Genomic DNA, 21,891 nt, shown 5'->3' with positions numbered 1-21,891 from the left:
CACCTGCAGGCGCCACTGTGTGTATGTGCTTGTGGGTATTACATTTGTGTGTGGTTGTTGCCGCTAAAGTTGGCCATGATTCGGGACATGGTGTTTTAGACCTCTTTCTTATCTAGTCTCTTGCTTTTCGGAGAGGAATGCGGTTACCGCGATTACTGGGTTACTGTGTTAAAAAAAATTTCATAATGATTCTTACTCCGTGAAGTCAAGCAGCAGAAGTTAAGTGACAATATGCAAATACTACTGGCCCATTTTGGGGTGAACTAAATATACAAGACTAGTTTTACGCATCACTGTTTATAACACATGTCATGGGGCATAAATTAAGAGTATACCCACTTCTCCAGGCACCACTACACCACTGCAAATAGCCACAGAAAAACGTACAAACACGCATCTCACAACTTTGCAAACTGTGACGAAAGCATTACGGGATGAACAGTTCAGGTACTACACATTTCCCACTTTACAAAATGAACAGAAATGTGTGTGTTTAAATGTACAGTATGTGTCAGCAGAGTATGGGTTACATATTTAGACACAGGTTAAAGAGCTGTTTATTGCAAATCTTTAGCGTTTCTGAATGCTGTGTACTTTCACATGAACCAATTTTTCTGACACATGCATTAATGCATAAAGAAAATGTCAGGATGCATAAACTGCCATACATATTCATCAAATTGAAAATAGACTGACAGTTTGTTTCTGTTTTGTTTCAGAGCCAGTGTTGACAGGGAGGCTCTTGGAAACCTCTTTGCAGTGTTGTCAAGACTTTCTGTGGATGTTGAGCATTTGATTGAGAACATGGATTCACAAGAAGAAGAAGCATCTGTATGCCTTAAACTCACCGCAGAGTGTTTCAGAGCGCACAGAAATGCCTGTGTGCAGTGCTCTCAAAACCAGTGCTGTCTGAGGTAGTGTACAGTGTCCAGAAAGTCTGAGATTACTAATAATGCCTCAAGTTTGCATTTTAAATTCAAAGTATATTCTTGGCATTATATGTGAGTAAAATGTTGAAAATGTAGCAAATGTAATGCCTTAATGTTATATAATATTATTGTATCTATAATTATATAAATAAAAATTTAATGTATTAGTATATTATGTTCCCCATTTAATGACAGCAGCACACAAGCTGCATGAACTGAAGTTCATGTAAAACTTGTGTTGCGATTAGTAGCCTAGAAATAATGCAGAATCATAGCAAATTTTAGGTATAACTTTATTATACAGTCCTATTCTGCATGTACATATTATGTACATACTATACTTATAGTAATTGCAATAACTGGTTAATTTCAAGGTGCTACCCCTGAACTTACCCCTAAACTGAACCTTAACTCATGTAGTTACCATATATTTCCCAGTACTTTTGTAAGTAAGTGTAACGTAAATACATGTAAGTGCATGTACTGTAAAATAAAGTGCAAAGACATTTCTTTCTTTTTTTACGTCATAACTGTGATTTTTTCCCCCTAGTTTTTCTCATATTTTTTTTAAGTGGTCTCAGACTTACGGACACTGTTTATAACATCATAATCATTATTAGTATATGAATATGACTGTGGCCTGTGAGCTTTATAAACCAGAAAAACAAAAGCATTTATATCTTCACAGAGATCTAGGCTCTATCAAGCTATCTTTTGAGATTTTGGCCAGACTCCTGAAGATTTCATCAGGAGGTGCAAATGACATTTATGACGGTGAGTTTCAAGTGTTTCAGCTGTATGGAGGGTAACGGGCAGATAAATCAATGTATGACTCTCTCCTTTGGCAGCACTTCGATGTGGGATTCAGTTTCTTGGTAACATTGCTGTTGGAAACCAGCTTTGCAAAGATGACATCTGGGTGCTTGGTTTCCCGCACATCTTCTGGTGAGTGAATTTATGGTTAGGCATGAATGGTGCATTTCTTACGATGCCAGTCAGAAATGTCTTCATTTTGTAAAATGCCACTGATTTGTAAAGCCCTCTACTGGTGCGGTTTTGTAACCACTTCTATCTCTTTCAAGGGACCTTTTGGAGCTTGCAGATGAGAAAGCTGTTTCATACACATGTATGGTGATCCACACTTGTCTGGATGAACACAAGACAGAGCAGCTAGTTAAAGACACACAGCAGCTTAAATTGTCCCTGAAGATCATGGACTTGTGCAGGACGTTGCCTGATGTGGACTGGACGTAAGCTTTGTGTTTACATTGAAACAAACACAAAACAAGCACATCTGTTATTTAGGCCTATTTTATACCCCATTTTGGTCATATATTACTCTTCTTACAGGGTCTTTATTGTCACACAACACTTTCTCAAGTCGTCAGAGCTTGTTAGGAAGATGTACACCCAAATGACCAATGAGGAAAGGTAAAAACTCTCAATTATTTAAATCAGTTATTGCACAAAGGTGAGATGTACTATCACAATACTGAGTTTTAACATTTTTGATGATTTGATTCAGTGTTGATTTAAGGCTCTGTTACAAATTCTAATGTTTCATTTGTTAACATTAACTACGTTATTTAACATAAACTAACAATGCACAATATTTTTGTAGCATTTATTCATTTTAGGTAATGATAATCTCAATCTCAATGTGAAAATTTATGTCAGCTAACATTAACAAAGATTAATAAATGCTGTAAGAATATATTGGTCATGGTTGGTTAATGTTAAATATTGCATTACTTAATGGTAACAAATGAAACCTTATTGTAAAATGTTACCCAAATTCTCGTGAGCTGCCTAACTAGACAGCATTTTTAGGCATCATTGGCTGTTCCAAATAGTAGGCATTTTTAAATAAATTTTAAAATACCTAAAATTCTAAGGTAACATTCATAGATAAGCCATTGAGGAACTAAGTAACAGAAAATGGCCAAGATGGTGGATGGATTCTGTAAAATATTAAAATAGTCACATAACATAATAAAATAAGGCTATTTGCACTAAGTGTATTTTCTTAGCGATAGATAGCCTACTATTTACACTAAGTGCAAATAGCAATGAATTCTATTTACACTAAGTGAAAATAGCAGTATTTTTTAACGATATGCTATTTACACTAAGTGCAAATAGCTATAGATTATGTTTACACTATGTTAAAACAGCAAGATTTTCTGCTATTTATACTACTTATTGCAAATAGTAGCAATTATCTGCACCTCAGTATTGTAGTGCATTATAAAACAGTACGCAATAATGTATTGAGTGTAAATTATAATTTTATTTCAAATTATTAAATGGATGCCACCTTATTGGGACAATAAAGCCCTCCCTACACCTACCCTAACCCTACCCGATACTTTATTTTTGAGTTTTTTTATTATTTCCTTCATTTTTATTGAAAATAAATGCCTTTCCGATGCGATAAGAGATTTGAAAAGGGAGAAAAAAAAGTTCGGCAAAAGGTGGGTTCGAACTCGGGTCAATCGCGTCAAAAAGCACGCGCCTTACCATCTACGCCACTGAAACAGATGTGTCTTTTTTCAGTGTTGACTATCCCAATCAGACGTTGGTGGGCGGAGTTATTGTAAATAGCCTCTGCCAACAAGGCAGGCTATTTGCACTTAGTGTAAATAGACACTCCGAGAAAATAAACACATTTTTCATTACACTTTTGTACTTATGACTTTCAGTGCATTATTACCTATCAAAAATATTCAAATTAAATCATTCTGTCTGGGCCAATGAGGTTCCACTTTGGTTAGGATGCTTCCTTAAAAGGTAATTCTCTGTGTAGACATTAAGACAGCTCACTAGGGGTTGGAACAGAGCCTGAGCATCACTCTTAAAGCACAGTAAAATGGGCCATAAGAATAAATGTGTCTTAATTATATTGCATGTTTTGATATAGATTATTTTGTGAATGTAATTGTATACCAACAGGCTCACACTGTTGGAGCTGATATTAGCACAGCTTGGTGTTGTTGAGGAGGAGAACTGTTTAATGCCCCTGAGCGCAGCTCAGTTCCTGGCTTCCTGCTTCACTGATCACTGCAGAGCTGTTCTCACTCTGAGCTCTGAATCATTAGATGACCAGGTCAGCTTTATCTGCAATGCTCATATTGCACCTCTTCATGTTAGTATGCAATAGCAATATACAGAATATTGGGATCATACTGTATAGTGGGCAATATTATGTATGTTTTTATCAGAGTCTGTTGATAGTGGATATTAAGAAACTACTGGTAATACTTTCTTGAGCACCAAATCAGCATATGTGACCCTGGAGCACAAAACCAGTCTTAAGTCGCTGGGGTATATTTGTAGCAATAGCCAAAAATACATTGTATGGGTCAAAATTATTGATTTTTCTTTTATGCCAAAAATCATTAGGATATTAAGTAAAGATCATGTTCCATGAAGATATTTTGTAAAATTCTTAACGTAAATATATTAAAACTTAATTTTTGAATAGTAATATGCATGGCTAAGAACTTAATTTGGACAACTTTAAAGGCGATTTTCTCTATATTTTGAGTTTTTTGCACCCTCAGATTCCAGATTTTTGCCAAATATTGTCCTATCCTAACAAACCATACATCAATGGAAAGCTTATTTATTCAGCTTTCAGATGATGTATAAATCTCAATTTCGAAAAATTGACCCTTATGACTGGTTTTGTGGTCCAGGGTCACATTTTAGAATGATTTCTGAAGTTAAGTATCATGTGACACTAAAGATTGGAGTAATGGATGCTGAAAATTCAGCTTTGCAAATACAGGAATAATTTGCATTTTATAATATATTCAAACAAATGCAGCCTTGATGAGCATTGAAAGAAGAGACTTCTTTCAAAATCATTTAAAAATGCTCACTGACCTTAAAGCTGCTGTACATTTTATAGAAGATGTTCTAAGCCAGGTATTTGTTGTACATTTGTAGGAGGCTCTGGTTGTCATCAGGCTTTTGGACATCCTTTGTGAAATGACCTCTGACTGCAAGGAGTTCATGGCACTGCAGGATCACTCTGACCTTTTGAGTGCAACAGTCGGTAAATGTGGAGAAATGTGGCGTAATGCTTTTGCTTTTGTTGGAGATAAAAATCCTAATGCATTCTTAATGAGAATACACAAAAACCATAGGAAATTATCAAGTCTTTGCCATGAATTGAAAATGCAAAATATTTGTTTTGGTACAACTGCATGATCGCTCTGTAAAAAGCCTCTTGTCTTGAAAACATGGGGCTGAGCTTGCTATCCCTCATACTGTCTGTATTGCAGATGATTAACTAAACTGAAAAATATAATCATACACCCCCTATATGCTTTTTCTCAACTTTTCTATTTCAAACACAAAGCAGCCATTTCAGTAGGGTGCTGTATGAAACCGAAACCTCTGATAGGTCACAGCTCACTGCAGACAGACACAATCTTCATTCTTCCCAGACTCTCTCTCCTGTCATCTCCAGCTGTGATGTCACACATTAAACATGACAGTTATGCCAGCATGCATTTCTCACTCTCTTTGTCTCCCTTTCTCTCTCTCTCATCTTGTATGTAACGTGTAAATTCTCCATCTTTGTCATCTCCAGATCTCTTGAAAAAGGTCCACTTACTGGGCAAAACCAGTAAAAATGTGTTCACCGCAGCACACGATTTCTCCTTGACAAGGCCAGGGGGCGCCGACACCCATCCTGCCTTCAGTTTCAAAGCTCATCTCATTCGACTCATTGGAAACCTATGTCATGGCCATGTTGTCAACCAGGACAAGGTACTGCACACAGTAGCTCCTAGAAGTTATTGTATGTGTGAGTGTGTGTGTGTGTGTGTGTGTGTGTAAATATGAGATTTTGCAGATATGAAAGGTGCAGTCACATTTTAGGGATGTGCAAAACAACATATTTTCAAAACAGACTCCATATACTATATATGGGTCAAAGACGATATGTCTTATTTTGTTGTCCGCATCAAATTACATTTCCAAATTGATTTTGTATACTTGTATAGGAAGGATATTAAACGCAAGTGTCTGCTTTAATGTTTCAAATAACTTTTGTGGAAATAAAGTGTTCCATTGTCATTCAGCATATCAGATAATACTTTTGCAAAAATCAAACAACATGCTTATTCTGACCTACATATAGGTGTGTGTGTGTGTGTGTGTGTAAGGATTAAACAATTCTTGATGACAAATGAATAAAACCTAGTGATTTGAAGGATAGTGGCAAAGATGGGCAAAGATTCAAAATTACAGTTAGTTTTAGTTTCTGCACTGTGTTCCTTAAATAGAGTTTTTTAAAGTCATCTAATCTTTCTTCTAAATATGCCTGACAAGATTTTTGGAAAATCATTGTAAATCATGGTAAAAATGTATGATATTCGAGACTGGTTGAAAAATATGTAGCTTCGCATGACTGCACCTTGCTTGAAATTCATCAATAAAAGAGAACTGATTGATGGGTAAGAAAAACTGAAATAGTCAGTGGGATTGCCAAGGGAAGGAAGTAGTTAGCAAAATTCTTGGAAATCATCTTTTAAACTTCCTCTCCTGCGATTTCTATGACTTGTTGGAATGTGAAGGAATGTGTTGGCAATGAATGACGAAACTAACACCATAGAGTTTGCAGCCAACTCCAGTAATGTACTGATCAACGGACGGCACAACCCAGTCGTGGTAAACACATTAACAATACTGTGGTTTAGAGGCTTTCTCTGTGTCTGTCAACCCAGGCCTGGGCTTTTTGTTTGTGGAAGCTTCCTCCTTGAAAACTAATCAGGGGATTAACGCTGGTAGATAAAGACCCGAGAACCATTCTGAATTTCATGCTTGTATCATCTCATTTCTTCCCCAGATCTTTTCCCACTTTGTTCCCTTTCTACTTTTTTTTTCTTTTTAATGAATTCTCTTGTAAGCAGCCTCCTGAGAAGGAGGGATTTTCAGGCTTTCAGGTCGGTCCCCTTCAATCAGCACAGAGGAGAACCTAGTACCAGCCTTCTTAAATAGGGTCAAGGCACACAACTGAGAGGTCAAAGGTCAAAAAACAATAGCAAGTCTCCCCCAGCCTGCACCCTCACTTTTTGACCAAAAACCTTGTTCCAAAACCTTGTGAGCGCACGGCTCCCGTTGCTGCTTTCTAATGGGCCGTTCACTCAGAATGCATTTTTGCATTCCACTGCACTGCTTTTCAAGACGGGTGTTCGATAGTTCGATAGTTGAGTTAAAACGTGGTCAACTTTTAAAATTCTGCGTCTCTAAACCACTTCTTAAAGTTTAGTGTTATGTTGCCACTGCTAATAGCTGACTCAAATAAGCATAACAATACGTTACACACAAATATATTATAAAAATATTAACTTGAAATGTATTTGTCAACATTTTGAACTACATTTGTCTCCCCTTGTCTGTTGTTTTGGATTTTTTTCAGTCTTTACTTTGCTACAAGAAAGTGTCTTAGGTGGCAGTACAGTTAAGTGTAGGATCAGTAGTGCTGATGCCTTAAAATGCTGCCTCAGCAGTAGTCCACTACATGTGAGGATAGCCAAACAAAACTAATTCTGTGACCGAAGCGTACGGTCACATAAGTTTCCCTTCGTTTTATTGCTAGCACTACTTTCTCAATCAAACGCCATGCTAGTCATTAGCAGCAGAAAATTGTCAGGGCTTGTGTCTCCTCTTTCTTATTCATTTTTTTTTAATGAACCAGGGTGGTTAAAGGGCAACCGCTGTAGCTCTTGGGTTACGATACATACTCAGGGTAATGTACGGTATAGTAAGAGACTGCATGTGACGAAAACCAGCGCAAACTCGTATGATTGCGCCAAACCAGAGCTCAACCGCATGGACTTTCCTCCATGGAAAGTAATTGTTTTCTGACCAGTCTGGCTCACGATGTCCCTGTTAAAGAGCATTTTCCTTGTTTTTTCCATTTGTCTCCTATAGGTAAGAGAACTGGACGGTATAGCTCTCATTCTGGACAACTGCAGCATTGACAGCAACAACCCCTGTATCCTTGGTCGTGATTCCATCACTCTGTGCTTTTGTGGTGTATTTAATGAGGGTTTTCTGGTTTTGTGAAAACCGCTACAAAAAATGCAAAGATATTGCTATCTAAAGTGTGAATAGCATTGTAATACCCCCTTAAATTCCATTACTAATGGAGTTTTTACCGCAACATTTGAAGTTTGAATGATTGGCGGCTTGTTCAGAGTTGAAAACGCGGTTGAGATGTTATTAGAGCAAAACCAGCATCTTGCCCAATGGTTTCATGTCCCTCCACCTAGCAACGTCCTCTGTAGAGAGGTGGAACTGTTGGGCTGACTCACGAACATTTCTCCTTGTGTCTCCTTGTGTGAAATATCTAGTCATAATAGTTTATGAAGCTAAAAGTAGGTATTGCATAAATGAGTAATTTTGTGGTGTTGACAGAAGTCAGTTTTATAGATGTGCAACACTTTATGGAAAACTTGATTGAAATCCTGGGTGGAAAATCACCACTTGAATAAAATGAAGTGACATTTTGTATTTTTATAGTGTTGACCTGCATCCTGCCAACTCTGTTCCATATGAAACGGTTCACTGATAACACGACAATCTGATGTATTGCAGCTGTGTTTCCAAAGGATCCTTGACTGATGCTGGCACTGTTGTTAAAAAAACGCTTTCATTCTCTAGCGACCACTGCCGGTGTGTATTAGAGAGAGCAGGGCACAGCGCCAGCTGCTCTTTCACTAGGGGATGAGCCGCTAAGCTGAGATTGTGTCCTCCCGGACGCTGTTTCCTGACCGTTTTAAGGACGTTGTCGTTGTTGATTACTGTTTAGCGTGGCTGCTGGACCTGGTGTTGCTAGCTTCACTTCTGGTATGGGCAAAATTTTGATAAAATATTATGTGATATACTGATCTACCAATATATTGTGCATCCATGCCCTAAGTATAAACTTTGACAGTGATCGAATTTGCATCCTGATTGATGATAAAATTGGCGAAGTTATGTTGAAGGTAGTTCCTTAACCACATATAGAGACCAGAATATCATGGAGACTTTTTGGTGGGCTTTTTTGGCATTAAACCAACAAGAACACCCTGACAACCACATAGCAAAACAATAACTTTCCTTAATAATTTTTCCAGTCATAAGCCAGTGGGCTGTGTTTGCCATCCGGAACATCCTGGAACACAACCTAGAGAATCAGAAGCTGATACAAGGTCTTCGGAGACAAGGTGTGGCAGACGACACGATACTCAGAGAAATGGGCTTCAGAGTGGAAGAAAGGGATGGCAGTCTACTGCTTAGGCCCCTAAAGAAGGACCCATAGTTGATTAAGTAGAGCCCAGGATGCCCATCCCCACACCCTTTTACCATGCTATATTACACTCTGGAGATGGCTTAAAATGCCCACAACACACTGGGGCCATTAAATATCCAATCAGTAGTTGGCAGCACAAGGGGGTGGTCTGGGCTTTGTGTTCTCCACTCAAGAGGAAATCAATCAGAGGAGCTTATCTGAGAGGACTCATGCTGATGTCTGTGATGCATTTAGTGGTCTTTGATTCCAACCCCCCCAAAGTGGGATTCAAATCCTATGAAACAAGGAGAACCGTTTCTTCCTGGCTTTTCAGCCACTAAAGAGACTCTGGTGACCAACAGGGAGTAGAGGTTAATCCCTAATTCAGTGCATTTTATAGAGACCAGGCCGCCTCTTGATCTGTACACGTAAAGTTCATCTCTGAATAGCTGTGAGACTCGGATCCTTCTTTTTGAAAGCTGACTTAAGATTTTGTGCTTTAAATCGGGTTTGTTTACAAAGCCGTGCAATTTCAACAATTCCCCTATTATTTGAAGAAACTTCCCGTGTAGCTTGGTAGTTGGCGATTGCTGTATGATAGAGCTGTCTATTTAGTGCATTTATTATAATAAATAACACAACGCAATTACCTGTGTGTACCTTCCGCAGTATCCAATTTTGTATTTATTTATTTTAAACGAATAGAGCAATTCCACACTCATGTTTTGTGTGAATCTGTAGCCAGATCCCATTACAGGCAACAAGCTTTGACAAACTACACTTACCGAGATCACGTACTACTGAAAAGTGTTCAAAACAGCTAGATCGTTTTGAAAATTAGAACATTTATTTTAAAAGTATGCATAACTATATAAAAGTTTGGGTTCAGTTTGAATGTTTTTGAAAGAAGCCCGTCACTAAGGCTACATTTATTTGATTAAAAACAGTAATATGTTGAAATATTATTGCAATTTAAAATAACTGCTTTCTATTTTAATATATCTTAAAATGTAATTTATCCCTGTGATGGCAAAGCTGAATTTTCAGCATCATTATACAGTCGTCAGTGTCACTTGATCCTTCAGAAATCATTCTAATATACTGATTTGGTGCTCAAGAAACATTTATTATTATTATGAACAGCTGAGCTGCTTAATATTTTTGTGGAAACTGTGATACATATTTTTTTTCAGGATTCTTTGATGAATAGAAAGTTCAAAAGAAATAACAGAATTGAAAAATTTGCCAATTTTGCCAAAATCAATATATTTTTTTGTATCAATGTAAAAGTCTTTACTGTCATATATACAAAATTCTCTTATAATTTAATATCGAGTAGAAAACCTACACCGTTAACTTGATACAAAGTAAATATTTTCATGATGATAAATCAAATAATTTAATTTTGTAAACAACATGTTTTCTTTACAATAGAATGTATACTCTGCATACTTTTAAAAAACAGTATCAATTGGTCTTTACACATATAACTAGCTGCTTTTCTATTTTAGGAAGAGTGTCCCTAGATTCTTGTTGATTGTGATTGTATACTGTCCAGCCTAATATACATAGGACATTAGAAAATCAACCTCTCTCATACAGACCAGAAATCAGTCAGGTCTTTCTCTCCCTCTGTCTATCCCACACCACGTTTTTGCTCTCGTGGTCATCTAGTTATGCCCTTAGTTTGTCCTACGTGAATCAGACCAGAAGTATTAGCTTGCAGAATCACATCTCGCCCCGTCCCATTCTGGAATGAGCTGAGTGGTTCACACATACACACACCCCCCGTAGCATTAATACCCCTCTGTGGAGGCCTCTGCTCTCCCCACCACACCCTGTTTTTTCTGCCTCATATTTTTTAATGACAAAATGTTTGTGCGAAACAATCAGGGTTGACTTTTCTCTCAATCCGGGGTATAGTGTTGGGAGCTTACGCGGTTCCGGTACCCAGCAGTTCAGACGGCTAACAAAACAGGTCCAGTTTACTTCTGCTTCGGTGGCTGCCTGCAATGCTTTTCACCCACAGGAAAAAGACCAGAGGGGCAGAGAGCATATGGCGGGTGAATGAATGAGCCAGGTCGGATGCCTATTCAAACCCAGGCGGGAACAGCTCTGTGTCACTCCGAGATCAGCGTTTCGCAGTATCTACACCCACAACTATGAGCCACTCGGTGCTTCTGGGAACTTTCCGAGTTGTTGATGTGCGTTTAACAATATGGCATCATTTTGCTTAGTAATAAGATGAATTCAAATGACCACAGTTTGATGTATTTTATCCAAATGTTCGATTCATTATTTATCTAGCGATTTTAGTGTAAATCTTTGCCAAAAAAGTATAAATACATCCAGGCAACAAAAAGATGAGATGGTTTCATATCAAACTTGAATTCAGGAAAAGTCATTTAAAATAAAAGCTTACATAATTAAACCGGGACAAAAATTGCAGACCTGTAATTAAACAATAAAAACATGATGAATAAAACCGTATTAATAATTACTCTGAATATATCTGACATAAAGTGCCATATTCTCTACATAAAAAAATATATTTTAACAAATTTATCAGCCATATAACTCGTATAAACAATTTAGATTTAAAAAAACTGCTACTCAAAATATTTCCGGTGACCTTTCAACCGTTTTTAGACCCATAGCTGGTATGGTCCATTGGCTCAGGCGGAATATAACAAGACCTTGTGCACGCCGGAGCAGTGATGTGGAATCCCATGTCTCTGGCATTCGTGGGAATGGTTTGGTCACTCAAACGGTGGTGGGTCACATTTCTATTAAGTATGTAAAAGCTCTCTCTCTCTTTCGTTCCCACATGTTTACACACTCACGTTTAGAGCATTGCAGCATACATGGCCAAGTCTTTATCGATGACTAAGGAAGCTTCTCTTCTCATTAAAACACAAACGGTTTTTGTTTACTTAAAGCCCACCAGTGCAGCAATTGGCAACGTATTCACCAAAATTATGGTTTCTTAAGTGTATAAATGAGTTGACCCTTTTTCTTAATCTGTAAACTGCAAAAGAAGCTCTTTTTACATACGCAATGTCCTATACTGTTTTGGGGTGAGTTTTGGAAGCAACAGATCAGTAGCAATGATATTAGAAGTTCATACTTCTGTGTACCATTAGGAGACATCTACAGTATGAACATATTCAGACTTTTTCTCCAAAGAGAAGGAAAAAGGTCATGTTTTTCAGTGTTCAAACAGATACAGTGTGACTGAAGCTTTCCAGCATTTCCAGAGTTGCAAAGTTGCAGTACGTTTTTCCTCTTGAACTCCCATAGGTGCTCAGCTGGTGGGACATTTTACAAGTTCTTCTTGCCTTCATTTGAAAAAGGTCACTTTTGTGGGCAGTTTAGACTGTCCAATAGGAGTATTGAGTCAATACGTGGTCCTCAGGACAGGTCCCAGCTGACTTTCTCAAGTCTGTGAGAATCTGAGATCTACAAAAGCCTTGCACTGCATATGTTGCGTCCATATGTTTGCATGAATTCACAAAAAGTCAGTCTGAGGTCAGTGCATTTTCCTCTGAAGTTCCGGCATCTTCATTATTCTTCATAGTCTTCTTCAGCGGGGCTATCTTGCATAAAGACTGCCTGATGTGCAAAACGAAGCCACTTCCATTTCTGTTTCAAACACTTCCTGTTTCTTTCCATTGGCTTCTCGCCTTTCTTTCTTGTCCTTTTAACTCTACCACTCGCTCATTTACAGGTAAACACCTCTGTCTTTTCACTGCAGGTGTTACACTTAACAAAGCAGCACCACTGGAACTTGCAGTTGCACTGCCACACGCGTGTGTACTGATGGGTGTTGTGGCCCCGGCTGCAGCACATCAGGTTGCAGCCGTCCGTGTGAGGGGACGTGTGGTTACACAGCCGCCCTCTCGTTCCTGCGCTCCCCGTCGCAGCATCCTCCTCACAATAGTTGGGCGAGCGCTCCAAGTAAACCAAGTCTGTGTCTGTGGGCTTTATGTACCCACGGGACTGCTTGAGACGCAGGAAAGACGGTTGGCGAAAACGCGTGGCTCTCACGGCCTCCACCTCGACTGCAGTGGCATAACGCTCCCTAAGGACGTAGCCGATCTCTCGGAATTTCGGCAGAGTCGTCCAACAGGTTTTTGTGGTACATGAGCCGGAGACACCATGGCATTTACATTCCAGCTTCATCCGTTCCTCTAGAACCTGCAACAGTAGAGAAAAACCCAGTGTTACCAAATGATTCTGCTTTGTTTTGGAAATGAAAGGTAATGTATATATTGTAGTGCTGGGCAACAATTAAACACGATTAATCGCATACAAAATAAAAGATGTGTATATAATATATGTGTACTGTGTATATTTATTATGTATATATACATACACGCTTAAAATATGTTATGTTTATATATTAAAAATATTTATATATAATATAAATTATATGAATATAAATACATACATGTGAATACATGTAAATATTTTCAAAATATATACTGTATGTGAGTGTCTTTATATATACATAATATAAATATACACAGTACACACATATATTACATAAACAAAAACTTTTATTTTGGATGCGATTAATCGCGATTAATCATTGCCCAGCACTCATATATTGACTTATAAAATGAAATAAATATATACATTGTTTTATTACTTTTATTTGTAATTTTGTGCAGTAATGTGTGTATTGTGTAATGTAAAATACAATTGTAAAATGTAATTATAATTATAAATGTAATGTAAAATATATATATATATATATATTGTAACAATCCTGAATATTATATTTCACATTTTTAAAAAATGTGGTTTATCTGGTTTTTATTTCCTAGTAAGCCTCGCATAGTATTGTACAATGGGTATGACTTCATCAGAGGCCTCTGAAGCTGTGGTGCGAGTGAATTCATGCAGCTGACGGGTAAGGGAAATTCTTGACATTTTATTTTGACTGTTTTCAGCTATTTGAACCAAAACCCATTATTCAATACGTCCTGAGCAATGTTTCAATGTGCGATGCCAGATATCTGTCAAAACTGAGAGGAAAAAAATGCGTTTTAGCCAAATCATACCCTGTAATTTTCTCTACCTTCCTAAGGGCCACATCAAAGAACGAGAGAGAAATGTCCTTAATTCTCAAGTCCCCATTTATGTATTTGGTTACATTAGAGTTAAAAGCAGAACTATTTGGCTGTTTGATGTGTTACTGATATGTTCAACAGACAGCGGTACGTGATAGTTGACATTTACCGTTTAGTTAAATGTTAATATTCCCCTTCAATGAGAAGGATTTGAGATTCTGTAGTAATGTTCCTATGTTTTTGCCCCTTACGTCTTTAATCCCTCTGTTTAAAAGCAGTGTATCACAATTCATGGTTTCTATGAACTAAATCACATGAAAACATGGTAATTCTTTAATTAAATTTTGTATATAGATGTGTATATGTATACTACTCTATACAACTTTTCTTCCATACCTTTCTTCCTGCTTCGTTATTGTGCAGGTTCATTAGTCTCCTTGCGTTTTTTTTTATCTCTCGGGCGTCCACAAAGCGCCTGGAGAACTCCACTCCGTATTTGACGTCTGCCGAGCAGCCGCCCCATTTCCAGCCCTCCTCCTGGTCGTGATAGCCCTGTTTTTCTCTGTCACAGCCACAGTGGCTCAGGTTGCCCTGACTGCAGGCTGCTGTCACAGCGTGGGCAACACCTGCTGCCGTGACGGCGTAGGTAAATGCAGCCTCCTTGCTACCTAGGAAGAAGAGAGTAGAACCTCTGAGATGATTTGACACCATTGACATCCCAAAGTTCATGCCATCTTTGTTAGATTTCCCACTCCACAGTGTAGCAACTCCATTTACTAGCGGGGTCTAACTTCTAATGCCAAGCAGCAAAAACACACCTGACTGTAATTTTTAGCCCTAAGAAATGATAAACTGGTTCATGTTTGTTTGATTAGTGATGGAACTAAACTCTGTAGGGAGGTAAATCTCCAGGACTGAGCACTCTTGATCTCAAGATTGATGTAAGGAGACTAAACTGACCCCTGCTGGTCGGCCTTTATGAAAAGAGGTTTGTAAGAATGGACTGACCGCTACAAAGATGTCTATACTGTTATCTCTGTACTAATGCATTAATTAACAACCGAATGTAAGAGTTTCACTTTTAATTAAGAACAAACTGTTGCATTGGTTTTTCCAATATGGTGAATGGATTTCTGAATGGTTTAGGTTTGTAGCTGATGGCTTCACATTGATCTTTTTGTGTAAAACCTTACTTAAAACAAATATTTTTTAAAAGGTAATTTTTTCCAGTTATTTTCATTATTATTCCATTGTTCTACTTGCTCTCTCTCTATTTATTTTTTATTGTTGTGAAGAGTTGGAACTCTGGTAATCACTTCACAATTATAGGTCTTTTTCCCAGATTTTAGATGAAGAATAATCATTAAGGTCTGCCAATAATACCGCAATATTTTAGTATACACTGTTTTGCATTTACAGTATAAGCAGGAAATAAATATGAAATTGCTGTTGTTCTCTTTTTTAAGGATAATATCCCTCATCAAGATATGCTGGCAGTGAATCTTGTAAAGGCAACAGTGGTTACCCTCTCCATCCTGCAAAATGGAAAAGACCATTAGCGTTGTGGTTTTTCGCATAGCTAAAGGCGAAGTCCTATAACTGATCATCAGGTTTGACTGAGCACAGGATCTTTCCCTTTAGCCAAGAGATCTGAATGCTACAAAGTCTTTGTATAATTTGTCAAGTAATGCGTGCCTGGATCTACTGGTGAATTTTAACTACTGTTATTCTAACGGATTTTGTGGGAAAACCCATTGGCCTTTCAGTAAAGTTCACAATGGCTATTAAAGAACTTCCAGTTAATCCTAAAATGCCCATTCAAAAATTCAATTTTGAGAATTATGAAATTAGATAAAAAGCAAAGCATTTTAGAAGATTTTCTCTATTGTAGGTTTAGTGTGTCATGCATCTTATGTTTGTTTGTTAAATATTTTAGTTAATTTGATTACGCTTTTAGCTGGCAATAAAAGTATAGCACACTCAATGTTTAAATCAAGTTTAGAGTCAAAATTGGTGCAGAAATTGAGTAAATAGTCTGTAGATTCCATCCGTTCCTAGATATTGCATATAAAACTCAACTTTTCTGCTACAGTTATACAATACAATGACTTTCTGTCTCTCACACAAGCAATTTGCACAACAGAACATAAAAAGCTTCATACACATTAGGACCCACATATAGAGCTCGCCTCAGCCGGGAAACATACATTTCCTCGAACAAAAGAAATAAGATTATGTTGTGTAGAGCCAACCAACCCCCAAAAGAGTGATTGTTGCCAGGACCATTGGATTAAACACAGCCTCGCACCGCACCCTGACCGTAACAAAACATTTCTGACTGAAAGGCAATTTATAAGGGAGTGCTATATTAAAAAAACCCTATTACTGTGTGCTCTCCTGGTTGGGGTTCTCACAAAGTCACTGGTGCCATTTGTGTGTGTTTGATTTTTTCAAGTAATTGTGGACAGATTGAGTCCACTTTAACCTCTTGTTGTCTCACTTGTTTCGCAGGGCCACACTCTCACGGAAACAAATCGCAGCCATAGCAACACGTGCACACACACAAGCACAGCTCACGGGGCTGCACCTACTGACCTACTCTCAGCTCTTGCCCAAAGACGGTCCTCTCGCCAAGGGCAGAGCAGTTCCACCGTCCGAAGCGAAACTGATACTGGCACTCGTTGATGCCCAGCTGAGCGCCCTCCCCGATGACGATGATGGCATCTGGGCGGCTCTGGCAGATGGCACGCTGTCGGGGGGCCAGGCCGGGGATCTTGTTGCAGATGATGTTCGCGCCCAAAGCCACGACTGAAGAAAAAGCCCTTTGGAGGAGACCAGATACACTGATGTCAGCAGCTGATGTAGACCAGGTATTCAAGAAATGGGGGGACAGTTCACCCAAAAATGGAAATTCTGTCATCATTTACTCACCTCATGTCGTTTCAAACCTGTATAACTAAAAAATCAATGGGGTCCAATGCTGTTTTGGACCCCATTGACTTTCACTGCATGAACAAAAGCAGTTAGAACATTCTTTAAAATATCACCTTCTGTGTTTCTTACAGAAGAAAGAACAACATGACAGTGAGTAAATGAGAGAATTCTCCTCTGAAATCTCTTCAGCATTTCATTTTCTCGGTTAGTGGACTGCAACTATTTAAGATGCTTAGTGTTTTAAAAGATATATTTATAGTGCTTCTAAAAGGTTTGTATAAACCCTTCAAATACCCTGATGATTTAACTGCACTCTGCCAGACAGTTTCCTCACAGACATTTCCATCTTTTTCAATACACCACAGGAAACATTTAAAGGATTGCCTTTACTATAATGAAAGAATTTAAGAGCATCTCATGACTCATTTAAAACAGAACAACAAACAACACAAAGTTCATGAATCAAGGCTTTTACAGCCAAGCGTGGAACTGAACTTGATTTAAAACGCAAAGGGGGTCCCAAATAATGTCTAAACGGATCAGCAGGCCAACCGTAGACTATTCTACAGACAAAAACCACATACAACAATGCGATCACAGAATATATAGCCCAATTAAAGTGAAACCACACACAAATGTGGATTACTCTTGTAAATCAAGCCGTCTGTTCTGCTGTTCTTAAACAAAGTGAACCCCAGTGTTAGTCTATTGACTAACAATTTAGAGAACACTGTCCAGAAATATATTAAGCTATTTTAATGGATTAAACTATTCCTGACACAGTGGGAGATGTTAGTACTAATGATTGCAAGATGAAGTCCCATTTTAGAGCAATACAACTAATGTCCTGATACGAATTTGGAATAAACACATTTGAGCCAAGAAAGTGTGTCCATTCATCAGTCATAATAACAGTTTAGCATTCTCGTTCTTGTAACAAGAATGTTATTTAATAGCATCTGAAAATACAGGGAAACTTTAAAAGGCTTTTTAAATGGAAATTCAGCAGATTTCTTTTGGTCTTCATAGGTCTGGTCTGAGGAAAATCCATGAAGAACATTTTGGGATTTAACTAGTCTACAGGCTACCAAATGAACTAAATTTGACAATTTAGAAAGACAAGCATTTCTGTAACAAAACATTCTGTTGACATGGTGTTTTAGTCTCCCTCCTCTTCCTCGGTCAAAGGAAAGTCTAAGTCAAAGCTTTAAGAAATGATGACCACTTCTGACCAGAATCTGTTTAAAGTACATTTATGGTCTACGCATACGTTTGAAATGTGTGGCTCAGTAATTTCTCCACAGTCTGAACTTTAGTGCTAATAAAAGGTTCACTCTTTTCTAGCCACATCTCGCACATCTCACCCTCTGTTTTTTTCCCAAATGCGGTTTTCCAATTACAAGAGTTTGAGATCAGAACATGATGTTGTAACGAGTAAAACATTATCCTCACACTCTCACAGGAAATTAATGAAAGGTAATCTCATCAATTTTGACTGAATTAACTGGTTTGTACTGGCATGGCAAGTTTAGCCTATAACTGGGTGGTATGAATAGTATATAACTGGAAATCTGCTCTTTTGAATAATTAATTGCAGTAAGAACTTCACCGTAAAAATACTGTTTTGGGAGGTGTTTTGCTGCCTGTATATAGTTTAATGAAAAGTTTATAACTATTGTGTAACTAACTGATATAACCTTCTTGAACTACTAAAATCTTTTGTATCTCAAAATATACTATTAAACGCCATAATAATACAGGTGGTAAAGGCAGATAATGACAAAAAATTCATCAGAACTTGCCTTTTCACCAGCAATGGCTAATATACATGCAGTGTTACCCACACAAAAACAAACACCAGTGCAACACAGGACACTTAAAATGCAATAAACATTAACTAATCAACCATACTGTGCATAACTGTTACCAAAACCAATAAACATAACTATTTAAGATAATAACATTTGTGGGAATTTACTCCATACACTTGGCCATACCTTTTTAATTAACGTCAATGTTTTAAAGTAAAAGAACATGTAATGTTGTGTTGAATGTAATAGATTTTGTTAGGAGATAAGTATGGTAATTAATACATTTTACTTCTGAAAACCACAATTTTACAGTATTTTACAGTAAATTACATTTAGTGTGTTAATTACACTTACAGTTAATTAACATGTTTTTACTGCACCATTTTGTTTTATTTTTATTTTAAATTCGGACAAATTTTTACAATGAATGGATTCTGATACATTATTGTCTTTTTTTTAAATAAACTATATAAAGTAGTATAATGCTGAATGGCTCGTTATATTATTACGCACAATTCAGCATTTGCCTCTTTCTCAAGCACAAAATGGCTTAAAACATAATTAAAGTACAAGCACATGCTCAGTCTCATCGTGTAACACAGCAGGTGCACTAAATAATGCCATTTCCAACATGTGTGGAAATAATGATTTGTTTGCACTCAAAAACCATTCATATCGACTGTCTAATCTCGCAATGCAATAGTGACAATCCCTTTAATTTAACGTTAATTGCGCTTGACTGTTGTGCCCAAAACGCCGACAGGATAGCCTATTAAAGGTCAGAATAAAAATGAAAGCAGTAACGTTAGTTCAAACCTACAGGTAGCTGCCGCTGGTGAGGATGAGGAAGATCTGGGGGTAGTAGACTGACAGCAGTGCACCGCAGGATGAGATGCTGCGCATGGTGACATTGAAGAGAGCGCGTGGAGAAAGCGAACTTCTAAGGTTTTGTCGTGATGTTACGCTGCTGCTCGGTGAGCAGCGGGCGCGGAGACACGATCCGTCATCTCCTGCGTGATACGGGCTAATTCAGAGTGTGCTCCCCGCCGCGGGCTGACGGCTGATTTTAGGGATTTTGGGTCTTGTGTCGGTGCTTTGCCATTGGCAGAGTGGGGGGACACTCCAGTCCGCCCACCTTTACGGGCACGGTTGAGTGACATCTCCGCCTTTTTGTGATGTATTGCGCTCAGTGTCAGAGTGATTGATGAGACGTGGACTGAAATCGGATTCGAAACCGCTTCTTTTAATAATAATAATAAGAATAGTCGCACGGTCTGTTGGGAAGACCTTGTTTACTTTTTGTAAGACACAAAAAAGTGAAAGCCCAGGGTTTATAAAGTGTTCTGCTTTGGCAGACTACAATTCCTTTAAGTAAATGATGCCTGCAGCTTCTCTCATCACTGTAGATGGCAGGCATGGGTCACCAATCGGAGTTTTGTAACGAGGGTGCGAATTATGAGGGAGTTTGGGGAGGTCTGAGCCCCCTAATTAAGGTTTGAACCTTCACAACTGAATTCAACATTCAAACGTATAGATCTCTTCTTGTTACACAGTATGCATATATAGGTTAACAAGGTTCAAAAGTTGGATTACAAGTACAAAATCGCGCAAAAGTAGGTGATCGAGAAAATAAAAGTCGCGTTAATCTGACGCGGTAACCATAGCAACAGTAGGTGGCTCGAGCGCTTTATTTTAGGATCCGAATCGGGCGATATATATCGACAAAACGTGCTAATAATACGTTACAAGTATGTGATTATTTATCGCTGTCACATGTATATCAGTGCAGTGTTTTCTTTAAAAAGTCCTTAAAAACATGTTCCTGTCGTTGTGGCGCCAAATCAGATCTGTTGCGTGAGGCGAAGCTTACTGACAAGAAGTTACCTTTAAACTTCGACTCTCCTAAAAGTAATTGAATATTTTGTAGGCTGTATACAACTAAGCAATAATCTGGCAAGTTACATACTGTGCTGGAAAATCCATTTTAAGATGGTAATGTGGTTTCTAGCTGGTTTTAGATGCGCATTAACTGGTCATTAGGTAGTCTAGCTGGATTGTTGTTGGTCCAAGATTGTTTACCAGCAAAATAAGACATTTTGAAAGTCGATTAAGTTCAAGCAACTTTAAAGTTTTATTTTGTGTTACGTCATACCGGTATGGAACTATATAAAGGTAAGGGAATTATAACATACATTTCATTTTTTGGGTGAACTAACGTTACCCATTAAATAACTGCATCATGACAATCACTACTTTAACTTAGTGCCATTGTTTCTTTTATTATATGCATTGTACACAGTGCAACTTTCAACAATCAAGCTTACAACCAGATATTCAGAACTTGAAAACAACAGAAACTCGTTATACATTCAAAAAAAGATTTATACACCATTCTGAATGAAAACCTGCTCCCTCTAGTGGCATTAGGCAGAGAACGTTGGGCAGGATAGAAGGTGGGGAATTAGCTGTGCAATATCATAAGCTTCAAAGGGTGGACATGTTTATGAGCCTCTGTCTTTGGCTAGTGCAGAGATCAAAGTGCACAGCCTATTCAGAGTTTCTGCTTCTGTTTGTATTTGATGGTTGCAGCAGATCTCAGGTTTTGCTAATGGGATGTAAACTCAAGCCAGAATGTTATATAGTTTGGTTTTGGATTCATGTGATTAATCTGGCATCCATTACCATTTTGAATGTCACTATGCATTTCAGTCCTGAAATGAACAGTGCTGCTGGGGAGCATGATGGTTGCAGTTGACCTTTTTGATGATTTGCAAGACCTTGTTATGTGTGTTTCTTTAGGTATGTCCTCCGGCTTATCCAAACATTGCGCTTGACATGGTGTTCGATTA

The 21,891-nt window shown here is 38.0% G+C and overlaps 2 protein-coding genes across 2 annotated transcripts in view; one reads left to right on the top strand and one right to left on the bottom strand.

The window, feature by feature from the left end:
• LOC107725522 (ataxin-10-like) overlaps window positions 1-9,933 on the top strand; it is a 10,424-nt gene extending 491 nt beyond the window's left edge. The window contains exons 2-12 of the mRNA XM_016534797.1: window positions 348-447; window positions 720-914; window positions 1,618-1,703; window positions 1,778-1,874; window positions 2,012-2,179; window positions 2,280-2,360; window positions 3,882-4,035; window positions 4,881-4,989; window positions 5,530-5,708; window positions 7,878-7,941; window positions 9,068-9,933. Coding sequence (XP_016390283.1) covers window positions 348-447; window positions 720-914; window positions 1,618-1,703; window positions 1,778-1,874; window positions 2,012-2,179; window positions 2,280-2,360; window positions 3,882-4,035; window positions 4,881-4,989; window positions 5,530-5,708; window positions 7,878-7,941; window positions 9,068-9,252 — 1,418 coding nt within the window. The 3' untranslated portion in view covers window positions 9,253-9,933. The remainder of the gene's footprint in view (window positions 1-347; window positions 448-719; window positions 915-1,617; window positions 1,704-1,777; window positions 1,875-2,011; window positions 2,180-2,279; window positions 2,361-3,881; window positions 4,036-4,880; window positions 4,990-5,529; window positions 5,709-7,877; window positions 7,942-9,067) is intronic.
• A 1,746-nt stretch (window positions 9,934-11,679) lies between these two features.
• wnt7ba (wingless-type MMTV integration site family, member 7Ba) lies at window positions 11,680-20,160 on the bottom strand. The gene is made up of 4 exons (XM_016534802.1): window positions 19,863-20,160; window positions 16,893-17,119; window positions 14,694-14,965; window positions 11,680-13,419 (listed from the first exon to the last, which is right to left on the bottom strand). Exons 1-4 carry the CDS (start codon window positions 19,943-19,945, stop codon window positions 12,940-12,942), a joined length of 1,062 nt encoding a protein of 353 aa, XP_016390288.1. The 5' UTR covers window positions 19,946-20,160; the 3' UTR covers window positions 11,680-12,939.
• Between the last annotated feature and the right edge of the window lie 1,731 nt (window positions 20,161-21,891).

This window comes from Sinocyclocheilus rhinocerous, unplaced genomic scaffold (genome assembly GCF_001515625.1).
Source record: "Sinocyclocheilus rhinocerous isolate Xijiao unplaced genomic scaffold, SAMN03320098_v1.1 scaffold153, whole genome shotgun sequence".
In the NCBI taxonomy this organism is placed as follows: Eukaryota; Metazoa; Chordata; class Actinopteri; order Cypriniformes; family Cyprinidae; genus Sinocyclocheilus; species Sinocyclocheilus rhinocerous.
This window is presented reverse-complemented; position numbering and strand designations above follow the sequence as displayed.